Source organism: Mus caroli, unplaced genomic scaffold, assembly GCF_978045245.1.
Source record: "Mus caroli unplaced genomic scaffold, Mus_caroli_1 scaffold_8, whole genome shotgun sequence".
Taxonomy (NCBI): Eukaryota; Metazoa; Chordata; class Mammalia; order Rodentia; family Muridae; genus Mus; species Mus caroli.
The window spans coordinates 123047573-123066007 of record NW_028227263.1 but is presented as its reverse complement, the minus strand read 5'-3'; the positions used below and the strand labels follow the sequence as shown (position 1 = coordinate 123066007).

Here is an 18435-nt window from a genome sequence, read left to right as displayed (position 1 = left end):
ATGACACCATGCCATCTTTCTTCCCTTGATGTAAAGGATAAGCCTTGAAAGCTGTACAGTAGCCACCCCTACCCCTGTGTTATCCATGGTTTGGGTTACCCATAGTGCCCCACTCCATTTTCATACGGGTTACCTATGCTCAAAGTTACTCATGCTCAAAGGCATTACTTAACATAGTGTTGTTCTTAACCTTTAAAAAGATTGTTTTGCTTCATCTAATGTGTGTGTGTGTTTCTGAGTGTTTGTGTGTGCAAGTGCCTGAGGAGGCTGCAAGAGAGAATTGGATCCCCTGCAACTGGAGTTCCAGGTGGGTGTGAGCTGCCTAACATGGGTTCTGGCAAACAAACCCGTGTGTTCTGTGACCTCTGAGCCATTTCTCCAGCCCATGTTTTAACTTTCATTACAATGTATTGCAATTCATCTTCTACACCATTGTTAGTTATCCTAGTGTGCCTGATCTATTCCACTGTCGTCGATGGACTATTGAGGACATGGTGTTTTCTTTTCTTTTTTTCTTTTTTAAGATTTATTTATTTATTTCATGTATGTGAGTACACTGTTGATGTCTTCAGATACATCAGAAGAGAGGCCATCTGATCCCATTACCGATGGTTGTGAGCACCATATGGTTGCTGGGAATAGAACTCAGGACCTCTGGAAGAGCAGTCAGTGCTCTTAACCGCTGAGCATCTCTCCAGCCTGAGAACATGATATTTTCTGAATCTCTGAGTGCTGTCTGCAGTTACAGACATCACTGGGCCTTGTGAAATGCTTCCTTTTCAGATCAGGGAATAACCACAGTATTGTGATTTTTCTCTTACAGTGTGAGATATTGTCTCATCACCACTAGTGGTTGCCAGGACCTGGCTGAAGTCTTGAGAAACAACCAGAACCTGAGGAACCTACAGGTTTCAAACAATAAAATAGAAGATGCTGGTGTGAAGCTCCTGTGTGATGCTATAAAACATCCCAACTGCCACTTAGAGAATATTGAGTGGGTGTCACCATGGTCATAGCTGTGTCTTTGAGGGTGGTAAAAATGGGCAATTAATGTTTAGAAAAGTAAATTAAAAGTCCATAAGGAGGCTGGAGAGATGGCTCAGATGTTAAGAGCACAGTCTCTTCCAGAGGTCCTAAGTTCTATCCCTAGTGACCACATGGTGGCTCACAACCATCTGTAATGAAATCTGTTGCCCTCTTCTGGCCTGCAGGCATACATGCAGGCAGAATGCTGTATACATAATAAATAAATCTTAAAAAAAAAAAAAAAAAAGAATACCATAGGTGGGCTGGTGTGATGGTTCAGCAGTTAAAAGCACTGACTGCTCTTCTAGAGGACCCAAGTTCAATTCCCAGCACCCACATAGCACCTCAGAACTGTCTATGACTCCAGTTTCAGGGGACCTGACACACCCATACAGACATTGATACAGGCAAAATACCAGTGCACATAAAATAAAAATAAATAAAAATTTAAAAACTCCATAGGCAATCTAGGTAACATAGTAGTTAGCAGTAGTTTATTTAGTAACCTACTCCAAACCTTCAAGCCTGAAAGCAGAAAGCTTTTACTGCTGACTGATTGCTAATCTAGCCAGGTATGATTTATCTTTACTGGGCATACTTAGAGAATTGATCATTTAGGGGACTGTAATATGGGCCAGCCTAACTGTTGGGAATGGAGGCAGGAAAAGGAGATGGTGTATGGATAGATGGATGAATGGGGAGATTCCAAGTTGATGAAATGAATGCATGGTGGGAGGGTGATTGATGGTTGCATGCAATGAATAGATGTTTATTACAGATGGATGCATATTTAGTTGGGTGAGCCCATAGATGTTTGGATAGATCGATGCATTGGTGGGTGAGTGATTGATGGTTGTAAGTATAGATATATGCTTGTCTTTCCTGATGCAAGCCTGCATAGATATATAGCTCTTACTTGGAAAGGAGCATATATGGATACTGGATGGATGATTGGATAGGTGTAGGAATGGATGTCCACTGGAGATGACAGGAGTGACCAGACCACATCGCATTGACTTATTTGTGTGGACTGATATGGCAACTGCTTTGGCTGCCATGACAAAAATAGACTGACTGGCTCATACAGTAGGGATTTATTGATAAGCACAGTTGCAGAGGTTAGAAGTGAGATTACACATCACCTGGGATGGATCCTGAAGAGCACCAAACAAGGACTATGTTCCAGGCATTTTTCATTGACTTGAAAATGGTTGTCTTCTTCTTGAGTCTTCACAGCTATACAAGATTAGATCCAACTCTATTGTCCTCATTTTAATTTAATTCCCTCTGTAAAGACTGCCTGAAAATCCATACTCATAGGATACTGGAGATTAGGACTTCAACATAGGAATTTTGACAGCATATAGTTTAGTCCGTAGCAGAATGAATCTCAAGAGTTCAAATCAAAAATTATCAAGGTGCTTGAGGTATAAGCTCAGAGATCAGCAACCCTTGTCCCCTGCTTCGCTGTAGTACACAGTGTGAGGTCCAATTTTATCCCAGCTTCAAGGGCTGGGACAGCAGGCCATTAGTGGAACTATTAGTTCACCACAGACATGGATACTGAGAATGAGCAATTGTAGTCTCATCTGCCAATAAAGGGAAAATTTGGTATCAGGAACCCTGGGCTTTTAAGAACCTGTCCTCAGAAGCTATGGAGTGAGCATACTCTAGATCTAGACTGAGCCACCACCCACCCACATGCCTTCTCACCCTGACACAGAACTATTCTTGTTTGTTGCAGATTGGAAGCCTGCGCACTAACTGGTGCCTGCTGTGAGGACCTTGCTTCTTCTTTTGCCCACTGTAAGACCCTGTCGGGAATCAACCTGCAGGAGAACACCTTGAACCACAGTGGATTGGTTGCACTGTTTGAGGCTATGAAACAGCAACAGTGTACCGTGCATTTACGTGGGTGAGCTGGCCTCTGTTCTCTTTGGTGGGAAGAATCCTTAGGGATAAGAAGGGATAAATTGAGATCTGAAATGCACTGCTAACAATATGATAATTTTACATAGAAATCAGAGCTGGGGGCATGACTCAGGCCGTAGAGTCCTTGCCACACAAGTATAAGGGGCCAGGGTTTGATCCCCAGAAACTACATGGAAAAAGCCAGGCATAGAGTTTGTATTTATAATCTCAGTAATGGAGAGAAAGAGACAAGGAGAATCCTTATCTCCCTGGCCAGCCAGTCTAGTCAAACTGGTGAATTTCAGACCAAATGAGAGGAACTCCATCTCAAAAATCAAGGATGATACCTGAGGTTAGCCTCTGGCCTCTGCCTACTTATACACACACATGAAGATGCAAGTTAATTCAATAATAAGATGGTCACACCAATAATAATCCTGCCAATGCTACACCAGTAAGCATATCTTATCATGAAACCCCACCTCTCACTGAGGGGCTATAGGTAGGTGAATGGTGTTTGGGGGAGGGACACCATAAAATATTTTTAAATTCAAGTTAAAAATAAATTCAAGTTATGCTCTCTCTCATGGTGATGCTGTTACAGGAATATTAGATTAAGTATAAAGCCCTTCCTTGCCTTCTGACTGGTCAGAGCCTAAGTACTGGTGATACTTGGTACTGTTGTAAGGAGAATGTATAAATATGGTTGTAAATACAACTTTACTTATGCAGACAGTCCTGACTTAAGATTGTTTGGATCTACAATATGAAGGCATGTTCAATCATTCACTTTTTTCTCCAACACAGTAGTCATTAATTATATGAGATAACATTTTTAACATTTCAGTATTTTAATTAATATTGTCTTTATATTAGGCGATTTGATTTTTGCCCACCTGGAGCCTAATGTGAGTGCTCTGAGAAACTTTAAGATAGACTACGTGAGCTACGGTGGTCTGCTTGTAGATAAAGGTTTATATTGTGTTTTGTCATATAAATATGTGATTCGGAGTACTTATATAAGCACACGATATTTTATAAGAATGAGATACATAATATACTATTATTTTTATAATACTCAGCATTTATCTCTGTTGTTTGTTTTTCCCCCTATGGTCTTCAAACCCTTATGAGATCAAGGTGATGTTTGTGAAAATGTGAATTCAGGTGCACATGTGTGTATACATTATGTACATAAACATAGAGACCAGAGGAAAACCTCTAATGGCCATCCGTCATCGGGTGCCATCCACCTCAGTTGTTTTTGAGATGGGAACTCTCACTGGAAACTAAGAGTAACAAATTCTGTAAGGCTGGTTAGCCATCAAGTACTAGGAATCTGTCAGTCTCTGCTTCCTTGCTTCTTGGACCACAGTCATATGCCACTATTTACAGCTTGTTGTATGTGCTGGGAAGTAGCCTCAGGTCCTCATGTAGCAAACACTTCACTGGGAGAACCATCAGGGTCATTTTAGATAGTTATTTAAGCTACTCATTTCTAGGAAAGTGAAACCTTATAGAGTTGTCCAACCTTTTGCATTGCAATGTGGCACATACAGAGTTCACACTCAAAAACTGTTCAGTCTGTGTACCAAAAAAATTATTTTGAGTAAACTTAGACTTTTGTGCTAGCCCTTTTCATGGCTACCCTCATCTGCGTGTGGCTCATGGGTGACAGGGTGAATATGCCTATGAGATGTTGAGTTCAATTGTCTATAACTCTTCTCTCCTGGAAGGAAGACACAGGCTCACTTCCTTAAGATTTACTCTTACCAATTGCCTTGTCCCCTCCAAGTGTTGAGTGCCTGCGAGATTTCTTTCTTACTTGGTGTTGGCTGGAGGTTGACAGGGTACCAAGTGGGAGTGGATGCATAACAAAGCAGAAAGAAGTGAGTTATCTGTCATTTACTGAGTCACCCAGATCTGCATCTGATTACAATTCAGCCTTGTTTACCTGCACCCTGGGGCAAGGTCTCCATTCCTCTGATTTGATCTGCAAAGTAAGAGTTGTTCTTTAACATGAGAAATTCAAAACTATATAGGTGTCAGATAATGTGATAGGTATTATGAAACCAAGTAAGTTTCCTCTGACTCCACTATGGAAAGTCTCAGAAAGACATGTACTACAACTAATATAAGCCCTAGTACATGGTTCATTCCTACAGGAAAAACCTACTTAAAAATACACATAACATGATTGTTTGAATGAAAATGTCTTCTCCTATTTATTGGCTCAGATGTTTGGATATGTGGTCTGCAGTTGATATTGTTACTTCAGTAGGTTTTGGAGGTGTGACTTTGCTTGAGAAACTATGTCACTGGGACAGCCTCATACCATACCCAGTGAGTTTTCTCTGCTTCATGCTTGTATGTGGGCACTCAGCTTCCTGCTCCTGTAGCCACCCTTCCCTGCCATCATGGTGATAGACTTTTATCTCACTGGACCAGTAGGGGTTTTAGGCAAATAGACCTTTTCTTCTGGAAGCTGCCTTGGTCATGGTGTTGTATCACAATAATAGAAAAGTAATTCACATAGAATGAAAACAGACAGGAACCAGGATTTGAGAGAGGGGAGGGAGGAGGGAGAGAAAGAGAGAGGGGGGGACGGAAGTAGGGAGAGAGGGGGGGGAGGGAGGGAGGAGAGGGAAGGGATGTACATACATGAGAACAGCTACTGGTTGGAGCTTGAAAACACATCAAGTCTTTTCCAAGTCTTCTATGCAAAACCCTAAGAAGGAGTTGGTACTTGTAGGAAGCACTGGAAATGCCACCATTCTGAATGTTGAAACCAAATTGAAATAAACCTCAGTTAGAGTTCACAGCACAGAGATGGTCAGAGCAGAAGCTCCGAAGAGGATCAGTCAAGTAAAATACTTGCAGCAGAAGTCTGAGGACCTGAGGTCAGATCTTCACCGTCCACCTAATAAACTTGATTGTGGTCTCATATGTCTGTAGCCTTAGGGCCAGGGAGGAAGGTGGAGATAGGAGGCTCCCTGAAGCTCACTGGCCAGCCAGTCTATGAATGGCAGGTTCAGTGAGAGACCCTGTCTCACAAAGACAAGGTGGAAAACAATTGAAGACACCTGACATTGACCTCTGGCAGGCAGGCATGCATGCTCATATACACATACACGCATGGGCAGACCAACAAATTAGGTTTTTAAATTTCATTTTAAAAAAATTTATGTATGGGTATTTTACTTGCATGTATATTCTGGCTTGGAGGCCAGAAGTTGGTATCAGGTCCCCTGGAACTGAAGTTATAGATGGATGTAAGCTGCAGTGTGGGGAACTGAACCTGGGTCCTCTGCGGGAACAGCCACTGCTCTTAACCAATGAGCCATCTCTCCAGTCCCCAGATTAGTTTTTAAGGAAAAGTCTGAATGTTAAACATGTATCAGCACACCATATCATAGCATGTCTATGTCACCCCATTTAGAGGCAACAGCAGAGTCACCTGAACTTGGCCTTGGAAAAAATTATGGAGGGAAACTGTGATGTCGGATCTCAAAAGGGAAGGTGTGGAGAAATGGCTCCTCAGTTAAGCATTTGCTGCTCTTGCAGAGGACTCAGTCTCGGTTCCCAGCATCATCTGACATGGCAGCTCACAACTGCTCTCACCCTATTCCAGCAGGTCCAGTGACTTCTGACTCCCACAGGCACCTGCACACATGTGCTGCCCAGAGATCCACACAGGCATATGCACATACATAAATAATTTTAAAAAATTAAATCTTAAAAGAAGAGCGAATTAATTAAAGCTTTTTTTTTAATCTTTCTAGACTTCGAATTACTGACTTTGATAAGGAAACCCAGGAGTTCCTGATGGCCGAGAAAGAGAAAAACCCATACTTGAGCATCTAAGCAGTGTGTAAGGCAGAAGCAGAAACAAGGGTGGATGTTCTGGTGCAAGAAACATGGCTGTATTCTGACCTCAAACTGCCTCAAACTACTCCCAAAAGAAAGAGAGCAGGATCCTTAATTTGACCCATTGTATACTAAACTTACAGATCACTAACATTCCAGTGAGATACATACAGTTTCTTTACCCCTGTCCCCTCTACCCCCATTCAGATGTGTTTTGCAAGATAGATGTGGCTTTTTGTTTGCACTACAGATTAAAACAGGCCACTCAAAGACAATTAGTGTAAAATGAATGCCTTATAATGACAGTTTTCCCACACTGGTATCTTAAGCATCGAATAAAATCTTTAAATGAATCTTTGCTTTTAAAGAAAAAAATTATCTTTAAATGCTTTGGAAATCTCTCTTTTTCAATTGGATATTTTCTTCATTTACATTTCAAATGTTATCCTCTTTCCCAGTCTCCCCCCTCCCCAAAACCCCTATCCCATCCTCCCTCCCCCCTGCTTCTATGAGGGTGTTTCTCCACCCACCCACATACTCCCACCTCTCTGTTCTCAGTTGCCCTACACTGGGGCATCTATCAAACCTTCATAGGACCAAGGACTTCTCCTCCCATTGATGCATGACAAAGCCATCCTCTGCTACATATGCAGCTGGAGCCATTTGTACTCCTTGGTTGATGGCTTACTTCCTGGAAGCTCTTAGGGGACTGGTTGGTTGATACTGTTGTTCTTCCTGTGGGGTTGCAATCCCCTTCAACTCCTTTGGTCCTTTCTCTAATTCTCCTAATGGGGACCCCACACTCAGTCCAATGGTTGGCTGCAAGCATCCATCTCTGTATTTGTAAGGCTCTGGCAGGACCTCTCAGGAGATAGCCATATCAAGTTCCTTTTAGCAGGCACTTCTTGGCATCCACAATAGTGTCTTGAGTTTGGTAACTGTATATGGGATGAATCCTTAGATGGGAGAGTCTCTGGATGGCCTTTCCTTTAGTCTCTGCTCTATACTTTAACTCCATATTTGCTCCTGTGAGTATTTTGTTTTCCTTCTAAGAAGGACCAAAGCACCCACACTTTGGTCTTGAGCTTCATGTGATCTGTGAATTCTATCTTGGTTTTTTGGAGCTTTTGGGCTAATATCCATTTATCATATTATGCATAACATGTGTGTTCTTTTGCCATTGGGTTACCTCACTCAGGATGATATTTTCTAGTTCTGTCCATTTGCCTAAAAATTTCATGAATTCATTGTTTTTAATAGCTGAGTAGTACTCCATTGTGTAATTGTACCACCATTTCTTTAAAATGCTGTCTTCTTTCCACTGGTTGGTTTTAGCTCCTTTTTCAAAGATCAAATGACCATATATGTGTGGGTTCATTTCTTGGTCTTTAATTTCATTGATCTTCTTGCCTGTCTCTGTACCAATACCATATAGTTTTTAATCACAGTTGCACTGTAATACAGCTTGAGGTCAGGGATAGTGATTCCCCCGAAGTTCTTTTATTGTAGAGAATAGTTTTCGATATCCTGTTTTGTTTTTTGTTTTTGTTTTTGTTATTTCAAACAAATTTGCAAATTGCTCTTTCTAGCTCTGTGAAGAATTGAGTTGGAACTTTGATGGGGATTGCATTGACTTTGTACTTTGCTTTCAGCAGAATGTCCACTTTTACTATATTAATCCTGACAATCCATGAGCATGGGAGATCTTTCCATCTTCTGAGATTTTCTTTAATTTCTTTCTTCAGAGACTTGAAGTTCTTATAGATTTTTCACTTGCTTAGTTAGAGTCACACCAAGATATGTAATATTATTTGTGACTATTGTGAAGGGTGTTGTTTCCCTAATTTCTTTCTCAGCCTGTTTATCCTTTGTGTAGAGAAAGGATACTGATTTGTTTGAATTAATTTTATATACAGCCACTTTGCTGAAGTTGTTTATCAGGTTTAGTTCTCTGGTGAAATTTTTGAGGTCGCTTAAGTATACTATCATATCATCTGCAAATAGTGATATATTTACTTCTTCCTTTCCAATCGGTATCCCTTTGACCTCCCTTTGTGGTCTAATTGCTCTAGCTAGAACTTTGAGTACTATATTGAATAGATAGGGTGAGAGTGGGCAGCCTTGTCTAGTCCCTGATTTTAGTGGGATTGCTTCAAATTTCTCTGCATTTAGTTTGATGTTGGCTACTGTTTTACTGTATATTGCTTTTACTATGTTTATGTATGGGCCTTGAGTTCCTGATCTTTCAGTGACTTAACATGAAGGGATGCTGAATTTGTCAAATGCCTTTTCAGCATCTAATGAAATGATCATGTGATTTTTTTTTTCTTTGAGTTTTTTTATGTAGTGGATTACGTTTATGGATTTCCATATACTGAACCATCCCTGCATCCCTGGGATGAAGCCTACTTGGTCATGGTGAATGATTGTTTTGATGTGTTCTTGGATTCAGTTGGCAAGAATTTTATTGAGTATATTTGCATCAATGTTCATAAGGAATATTGCTCTGAAGTTCTTTCTTTGTTGGGCCTTTGTATGGTTTAGGTATAGGCATAATTGTGGCTTCATAGAATGAATTGGGTAGTGTTCCTTCTGTTTCTATTTTATGGAATTGTTTGAAGAGTATTGGAATTAGGTCTTCTTTAAAAGTCTGATACAATTTGCCCCTAAACCCATCTGGTCCTGGGCTTTTTTTTTTTTTTTTTTTTTGGTTGGGAGACTATTAATGACTGCTTCTATTTCTTTAGGGGTTATGGGTCTGCTTAGATGGTTTATCTGAACCTGCTTTAACTTTGGCACCTGGTATGTGTCTAAAAAATTGTCTATTTCATCCAGATTTTCTAATTTAGTTGAGTATAAACTTTTGTAATAGGATCTGATGGGTTTTTTTTTTTGTTTCCATGGTTTCTGTTATTATGTCTCCCTTTTCATTTCTGATTTTATTAATTTGGATACTGTCTCTGTGCTCTCTGGTTAGTCTGGCTATGAGTTTATTTATCTTGTTGATTTTCTCAAAGAAGCAGCTCCTGGGTTTTTTGATTCTTTGTATAGTTCTCTTTGTTTCTATTTGGTTGATTTCAACCCTGAGTTTGATTATTTCCTGCCATCACTTCTCTTCGGTGTATTTGCTTTCTTTTGTTCTAGAGCTTTTAGGTGTGCTGTCAAGCTGCTAGTGTAAGCTCTCTCCCATTTCTTTTTGGAGGCACTCAGAGCTATGAGTTTTCCTTTTACTACTGCTTTCATTGTGTCCCATAGGTTTTGGTATGATGTGTCTTCATTTTCATTAAATTTTAAAATGTCTTTAATTTCTTCCTTATTTTTTCTTTGACCAAGTTATCACTGGGTAGAGCATTGTTCAGCTTCCATGTGTATGTATGTCTTCTGTTGTTTTTGTTGGAATTTAAGACCATCCTTATTCTGTGGTGATCTGATAGGGTACATGGGATTATTTCAGTCTTCTTGTATCTCTTGAGTTCTGTTTTGTGACCGTTTATTTAATCAATTTTGGAGAAGGTACCAAGAGGTGCTGAGAAGAAGGTATATTCTTTTGCTTTAGGATGAAATGTTCTACAAATATCTGTTAGATCCATTTGGTTCATAACTTCCGCTAGTTTCACCTTGTCTCTGTTTAGTTTCTGTTACAATGTTCTGTCCATTGCTGAGAGTGGGGTGTTGAGGTCCCCCACTATTGTGTGGGGTACAATGTGGGCTTTGAGCTTTTGTAAAATTTCTTTTGTGAATGTGGGTGCCCTTGCATTTGGAGTGTAGATGTTCAGAATTGAGAGTTCATTTTGGTATATTTTTCCTTTGACCAGTATGCAGTGTCTTTCCTTATTCTTTCTGATAACTTTTGGTTGAATGTCAATTTTATTTGATATTAGAATGGCTACTCCAGCTTTTTTCTAGGGACCATTTGTTTGGAAAAAAATTTCCAACCTTTTACTCTGAGGTAGTGTCTGCCTTTGTCACTGAGGTGGGTTTCCTGTATGCAGCAAAATGTTGGGTCCTGCTTAAGTATCCAGCCTGTTAGTATAAATCTTTTTATGGGGGAATTGAGTCCATTGATGCTAAGAGATATTAAGGAAAAGTGATCGTTAATTCCTGTTATTTTTGTTTTTAGAGGTTGAATTATGTTTATATGGCTATCATCTTTCTGTGTTGTTAAAAGGAGATTATTTTCTTGCTTTTTCTATGGTGTAATTTTCCCTCCTTGTGTTAGTTTTATCTATTATCCTTTGTAGGGCTGGAATTGTGGAAATTTGGTTTTGTCCTGGACTATCTTAGTTTCTCCATCTATGGTAATTGAGAGTCATGCTGGGTATAGTAACCTCGGCTGGTATTTATGTTCTCTTAGGGTCTGGATGACATCTACCCAGGATCTTCTAGCTTTCATAGTCTCTGGTGAGAAGTCTGGTGTAATTCTGATAGGTCTGCCTTTATATGTTACTTGACCTTTTCCTGTTACTGGTTTTAGTATTCTTTCTTTGTTTAATGCATTTGGTGTTTTGATTATTATGTGATGGTATGGATTTCTTTTCTGATTCAGTCTATTTGGAGTTTTGTATGCTTTGTATATGTTCATGGGCATCTCTTTAAGTTAGGGAAGTTTTCTTCTATAATTTTGTTGAAGATATTTATTGGCCCTTTAAGTTGGGAATCTTCTCTCTCTTGTATACCTGTTATCCTTAGGTTTGGTCTTCTCATTGTGTCCTGGATTTCCTGGATATTTGGGTTAGGAGCTTTTTGCATTTTGCATTTTCTCTGACTGTTGTGTCAATGTTTTCTATGGTATCTTCTGTCCCAAAGATTCTTTCATGTATCTCTTGTATTCTGTTGGTGATGCTTGCATGTATGACTTCTGATCTCTTTCCTAGATTTTCTAACTCCAGGCTTGTCTCCCTTTGTGATTTCTTTATTGTTTCTATTTCCATTTTTAGCTTCTTGGTGGTTTTGTTCATTTCCTTTGCCTGTTTGTGTTTTCCTGTAATTCTTTTTTTTTCTTTTTTTCTTTTCTTTTCTTTCTTTCTTTTCTTTTTCTTTTTTCTTTTTTTCCTCTTTCTTTTTTTCTTTCTTTCTTTCTTTCTTTCTTTCTTTCTTTCTTTCTTTCTTTCTTTCTTTCTTTCTTTCTTTCTTTCTTTCTTTCTTTCTTTTTTTGAGACAGGCTTTCTCTGTATAGCCCTGTCTGTCCTGGAACTCACTTTATAGAACAGGCTGACCTCGAACTCAGAAATCCACCTGCCTCTGCTTCCTGAGTGCTGGGATTAAAGATGTGCACCACCACACCCAGCTTTCTGTAATTCTTTAAGGGATTTTTGTATTTCCACTTTAAGAGCTTCTAGCTGTTTATCTGTGTTCTCCTGTATTTCTTTAAAGGAGTTATTTATGTCCTTTTTAAAGTCCTTTATCACCATCAAGAGAAGTGACTTTAGATCTGAATCTTGCTTTTCTGGTGTGATGGTGTATCCAGGACTTGCTATGGTGGGAGAATTGGGTTCTGATTATGACAAGTAATCTTGGTTTCTCTTGGTTATGCTCTTAACACTTGCTTCCCTCCATTTGAATATCTCTAGTGCTACCTGCCCTAGCAATCTGACTGGAGCCTGTCCTTCCTGTAATTCTGGTTGTATCAGAACTCCTCATAGTTTGATTCTCTCTGTGATCTTGTGATTCTGTGATCCTTTGATCCTGAGATTCTGGATGTGTCAGAGTTCCTGGGAGTCAAGATGCCTCTGGGACCCTGAGATCCTGGTGTTTCAGGGATCCTGAGATCCTGTGATCCTGCGATCCTGGCTGCGTTAGAGTGCCTGGGAGTGGCACCTCCTCTGGGTGCTGTGGGACTGACTGTAGAGTTTGTGCCCAAGGTAAACTGGCGCAGATGGGTAGGAACCTCTGGAAATCTCTTAAGATAAGATTTGCCTGTTGGTGGATTACCGGACCTATAGTGTTGGTCCAGGCAATAATGGTGCCCTAGAAAGTTGTTGGGAAAATGGATAGTGGTTGGGGAAGTGATAATGGAAACTGTTGCTGTTTTGTGGGTTTTTTTATTATTAAATAATAATTTAGGCATGTCCTAAATCTACTGACTTCTAATTTCAATAGTTAATGCATACGTAGTTGTACGATTGCACGAGTGCATTTGTGTGTGTGTGTGTGTGTGTGTGTGTGTGTGTGTGTATCAGGTCCCTTGGAGCTGGAATTACAGGCAGTTATGAGCTGTTTGTCACAGGTATTGTGAACTAACTCATGTCCTGCAAGAGCAGTATGTGAGCTTAACTGCTCGGCCATCTCTTAATCTCTCATCTATTTGGAATTAGGAAGATAATGGCAATACCGAGATCCTGAGAAAGGCTGATCTGACTTGATTCTTACTCCTTTTAGCAATCCAATTAGCATTTTTTCTCTTCTCTTTCTGGATGAAGGAGTTTTAAAAGCAAATTTTTTATAATTTTATTAGATCTATGAGAATTTTATACAATATGTTTTTAGCATATTCTCCCACCTCCCCTCTTTTCCCAGATCCATCCTCCTTCTCTTTCCACCCAACTTTGTGTCTTCCTTCACACTCCCATCAATGCCAATATGTGTTCTCCAAGCCTTCTTGGATAAGTGGTCTTTTACTGGAGTGTGGCCAGGGACTGCACTTAAAGAAAAGTGACCCTTTCTTTCAGCAGCTAATAGTTACAGCTCCTCAGCTAGGGGTGGAACTTCATGCCCAACTCCACTCTGCATGCTGAGTCTTTATTTGGGCTTACCTAGGCCTCGTGCCTGTGAAAACCACATGCTTACAGGAATCATTCACTCCTTCTGCCTATACTTAGCCTTACAAATAGGGGCAAATGCCCTTTTTAATCACACCCTATCTTATTCTCCTCTCCCTAAATCCCACAAGTAACCCTTGTTTGACTAGAACCCCTGCTTGCCCCATACAAGCTGAGAAACTCCAACTTCCCCTCCTTCCCCAAACCCTCATGCTCATAGAAAACTTTATGCTAACCTGTCATAGGTCCTTGTCTCTGCCTTTCCAGGAACCAACCCAAGAGTGCCCTCCAAGGGGCTCAGGTTCTGACCATGTATGGACACAGTACCAGCTTTTTGCTGGCACGTCATCACTCCTCACCTAAGCTCTAAACAGCCTCCCACCCTGCCCCACCCTCCCTGAGAGCTGCCTCCTAATGAACCTGCCTTTATCTACTTTTAATCTGGTCTGATCTGGCCTGTATCTGAATCACTGAGGGAGAGAATAAGCCTGTTAACCCTGTCATAAGACAAATGAATGATCTTATATCATCACTCATATATACTTAAGCAAGTCTTTCAATGACATAAAATATTGAAGGTTTTTTTCTTTTCAGTTATGTAGAAGAAACCACATTTTCAAGTTGTCAATATTGTTAGTCTGGCCCTATAGCTACCTGTGCCTATCAGGACAGATAGTGAGTGGGAAAAAACTGTAGACAACATGCTTAAATGTGTCATGTCATATATATATATATATATATATATATATATATATATATCCATATATATATATATATCCATATATATATACATGTATATGGATATATATATATATATACATGGATATATATATATATATATATATATATATATATATATATCCATCCATCCATCCCTGTGTTGCCAGACTAAAAGCAAAAGTAAATACAAAATGCATATGCACGAATAATACCATTTTTCAGTGATGTTACCAGGTATGGTGTCACACATCTGTGATCCCAGTACTCTGGAGAAAGAGGCACGCAGCTCAGGAGTTTAAGATTATTGTTGACTACATAAGGAGTTTAAGGCTAGCCTGGACTACATGAGACCCTATCTCAAGCAACATTCCAACATAGAGGAGGGAGGCATGAAATCCCAACTGGCAACTGGTATCAACCTCCTGAGAGAGAGTCGAAGTTCTTTAAAGGTGACCATACTCCAGTGGAAGGCCAAACATCCAAAAGTAAAGGGGAGACAGAAGAAATTGTACTTAAGGCTATTCAAAACCTGAATACAGTTTAGTGGCAAAGTGTTAGGTGGCACCATTCATATAGAGACATGAACTAGATCTATTCATCCCAGATAGGAACCAATGACAGAACAAAGAATGTGCCACCTGAGTCCAACATGAGCCAGTGAGTTTTATTGGGTTACTCAGAGGAGCAGAACTGATGCAAAGTCTGCTCCATCTCAAAGCCTACTGAAGCATGGGTGAGAACTTACATCACAAAGCTAGGAACCTGGATCACATTGCCCCATCTGCAGGCAGCTCTATGGGTTAGAGTGTCCTTTCCAAACAGGCAGCTGGTCTCTCTCTTCTAGGCAGTCATGCTGGTGTCTACATCTAAGCTGCTGGCATGGTCTCTGAAGCTTGGGGGTTGGGAGGCAGGGGCTGTACTCTGCATAGTCTTTACTGTTACTCTTCAGTGGGTGCAGGGGACACTATTGTATCTGGTCCTTCTGGAGCTATGTTGAGTGAGTTACTTTCTGTCTTAAGGAGCTCTGACTGGGTGGAGTGTTTCAGCTCCCCCCCAAAACACTCTCTTACACTCTCTTGTGTCACTTCCTTGTAAAAAATCCTGTCCTAAAAGATCCTCTTGTTCTCAGATCACTTTCACATCCTCTGTTTTATGGAGTTTCTCTCCAAGGTGGCAGAATTTTAATCAACTTTATTTTTTTTTTTAACTGATGAAAGGCTCTGGCCAGCTGGAACATGGTGAGCATGGCTCTGGCAGAGGCCTTGCCCTTCTTCACAATTCCTTTGTCCTTGCTAAACCCCCTTAGAATTCATTCCTAAAGTGAGCCATTCCTCTTGAGGCTGACTGCCAAGGTCCAGCTATCAAAGTGTAGACTTCCAGCAATCAAAAGCCCCCTTTGTTTCACCTAATTAGCATGCCCAATTAAAATTAAACACCTCATCCTAACTTGGGATTTCCCATTTACCTTTATAAAGCTCCATTTTCTGATGTGCCATGTTGTTGTACTTGCTACCCAGAGGGAGTCCTTTGTCCCCTTCTGGGACAAATACCCTTCCTCCCTTGTCATTTGTCTATCTCTGTCTCTTATTCCCTGATGGCAGATAAACAAATAATAGAAATAGATGACAGATACAGATGATCAATAATTAGATAAGTAGATATATATATAGTTAATGAGTCAATGATAAGTATATAAATAATGATAATGATGGGTAGGTAGATGATATGTAGATAAATATGCTTGATTTATGATAGGTAGATAGATAACATATATATACATTTGACAGATGAATGCTAGATGCTAGTTGGTAGACAATAGACAGAAGGTGGATAATTGATAGATAAATGACAGATGGATAGATAATAGATTATAGATAAGTATATGATCGATTGTGGATGATAAGTGATAGGTAAGCAGTTAGGTAGATAGATGATAGAGGCATGTAGAGCTATAGATAGCATGACTGGAGAAGGGGGACTGTTAGGGAGCAGGGTGTAACAGGAGAGGGCAATGGAAGAGATAAAAACTCCACAAACAGCACACATTTCCTCTCATATGTGGACCTAGATTTAAAGATATGCATGAAGCCAGGCATGATGGTATGTCACTATAATCCCAGCACTCTGAAGACTGAGACACAAGGACTGCTGTGAGTTTGAGGCAATCCAAAGTTCCATGTAAAAAGCCTCAAGAAAAAAAGATATGTATGTGGCACTAAAACAGGAAGAGGGTTATTGGAAGGGAGGAAGTGTATGGTCAGAAAAAAGGTAGAGGGCAAGAGCAGGAGATTGGCCTCATAGAAGCTAAGAACGATGATAGACATATATGCAAAGATCATTATGAAGCCCAGTCTTTTGTGTGCCAAATAAAAATTAATAATGAAAATTTAAAATATACTCATACATGAAGGCAGAAAAGAGAATATTTGGAAGAATGTAGATGAGAGAAAATAATGAGGGGCCTAATAAGATCAGTGTAGGGGCAGGAGGGATAGCTCAGGGGTTAAGAGCACTGACTGCTCTTCCAAAGGTCTTGAATTCAGTTCCCATCAACCACATGGTGGCTCTCAATCATCTGTAGTGGGATCTGATGCCCTCTTGTCTGAAGACAGCTACAGTGTACACATATACATAAAATAAATATTTTTAAAAAATCAGTGTATTTGATACAAGCATCTGAAAAGTCATAATGAAATTGATTATTTTATATAATGAGTATTGTATATACAAAGTAAATAGAAAAGTGTTTTCTGAAAAGAATTTAACAGCATTCCTTTGTACAATTAAGAGTAAAAAATTAGGCTTTTCAGCCTGTGCCTTGCATAAGGGCAGATCATGAGCTTCTCTGCTCCTCTGAAGACCCCATCATCTAAAGGCTTCCCAGGAGATCTGCTGCACCCAGGGCAACAGACACCACTGTATGAAGGCCTCCCAGGGCAACAGAACCCACACTCTGAAGGCCTCCCAAGAGATCTGCTGCACCTAGGGCAACAGACTCCACTTTTTGAAGGCCTCTCAGAGATCTGTTTCAGCCAGGGCAACAGACCACACAGTCTGAAGGCCTCCCAGGAGATCTGCTACAGCGAGGCACACAGGCCTTCCAGGAGACCTGCAGCAACCCATAGACACAGGAGGCAGGCTCCAGACAGACACCCAGGCCAGTCAACACCAGAGATAACCAGATGGTGAGAGGCAAGTGCAAAACCATAAGCAACAGAAGCCAATATACTTTGGTACCATCAGAACCCATTTCTCCTACCACAGCAAGCCCTGGATACCCCCAGCACACCTGAAAACCAGGATGCTGACCTAAAGTCCTATCTCATGAAGATAATAGAGTCCTTTAAGGAGGATATAAATAACTCACTGAAAGAAATACATAAAAACACAGATAAACAGGTAGAAACCCTTAAGGAGGAAACAAATACATCCCTTAAAGAAAACACAATCAAACAGGTGAGGGAATTGAACAAAGTGGTCCAAGACCTAAAAATGGAAGTAGAAAGAATAAGGAAAACACAAATGGAGGCAACCCTGGAAATGGAAAACCTAGGAAAGAGATCAGGAGTTACAGATACAAGCATGTAAAACAGAATACAAGGGAGAAGAAAGAATTTCGGGTCTGGAAGATATCTTAGAGATTGTCAAAGAAGATTCAAAACATAAAAACTCCTAACCCAAAACATCCATGAAATCCAGGACAAAATGAAAAGACCAAGTCTAATAATAATAGGAATAAACTCTTTTGTGAAGGACAAGGCTCTTCCTTCCTTCCTTCCTTCCTTCCTTCCTTCCTTCCTTCCTTCCTTCCTTCCCCCCTCTCTCTGTCTCTTTCTCTCTTTCTCCTCCTCCTCCTCCTCCTCCTCCTCCTCTAATCTCTGGCAACTTCTTACATGGGATTAAAATACTTTAATCCCATGCCTTAGCAGTTCTTCTCCTAGATATTTACATAAACATACAAAAACATATCTACAAAAACTTGTATAGGAATGTTTTAGAAGTTTGAATCCCAAAATAGCTCAAAATTTGAACAGGCTAAAAGTTCGTTAAGAAGTGAAATGATGCAGAATTGTAGTATGTTTAGACCACACACTGCTAGCTAGAAAAGAAAGGAATCATCTAAAAAAAAAAGAAAAAGAAGAATAGGAATAGA

At 40.1% G+C, this 18435-nt stretch overlaps 1 protein-coding gene across 1 annotated transcript in view; it reads left to right on the top strand.

Annotated features, from left to right (window-relative positions):
- The window catches only part of LOC147003433 (NACHT, LRR and PYD domains-containing protein 4E), a 44373-nt gene extending 37572 nt beyond the window's left edge, over positions 1-6801 (top strand). The window contains exons 7-9 of the mRNA XM_085841007.1: positions 824-994; positions 2771-2941; positions 6720-6801. Coding sequence (XP_085697133.1) covers positions 824-994; positions 2771-2941; positions 6720-6801 — 424 coding nt within the window. The remainder of the gene's footprint in view (positions 1-823; positions 995-2770; positions 2942-6719) is intronic.
- The last annotated feature ends 11634 nt before the right edge of the window (positions 6802-18435 follow it).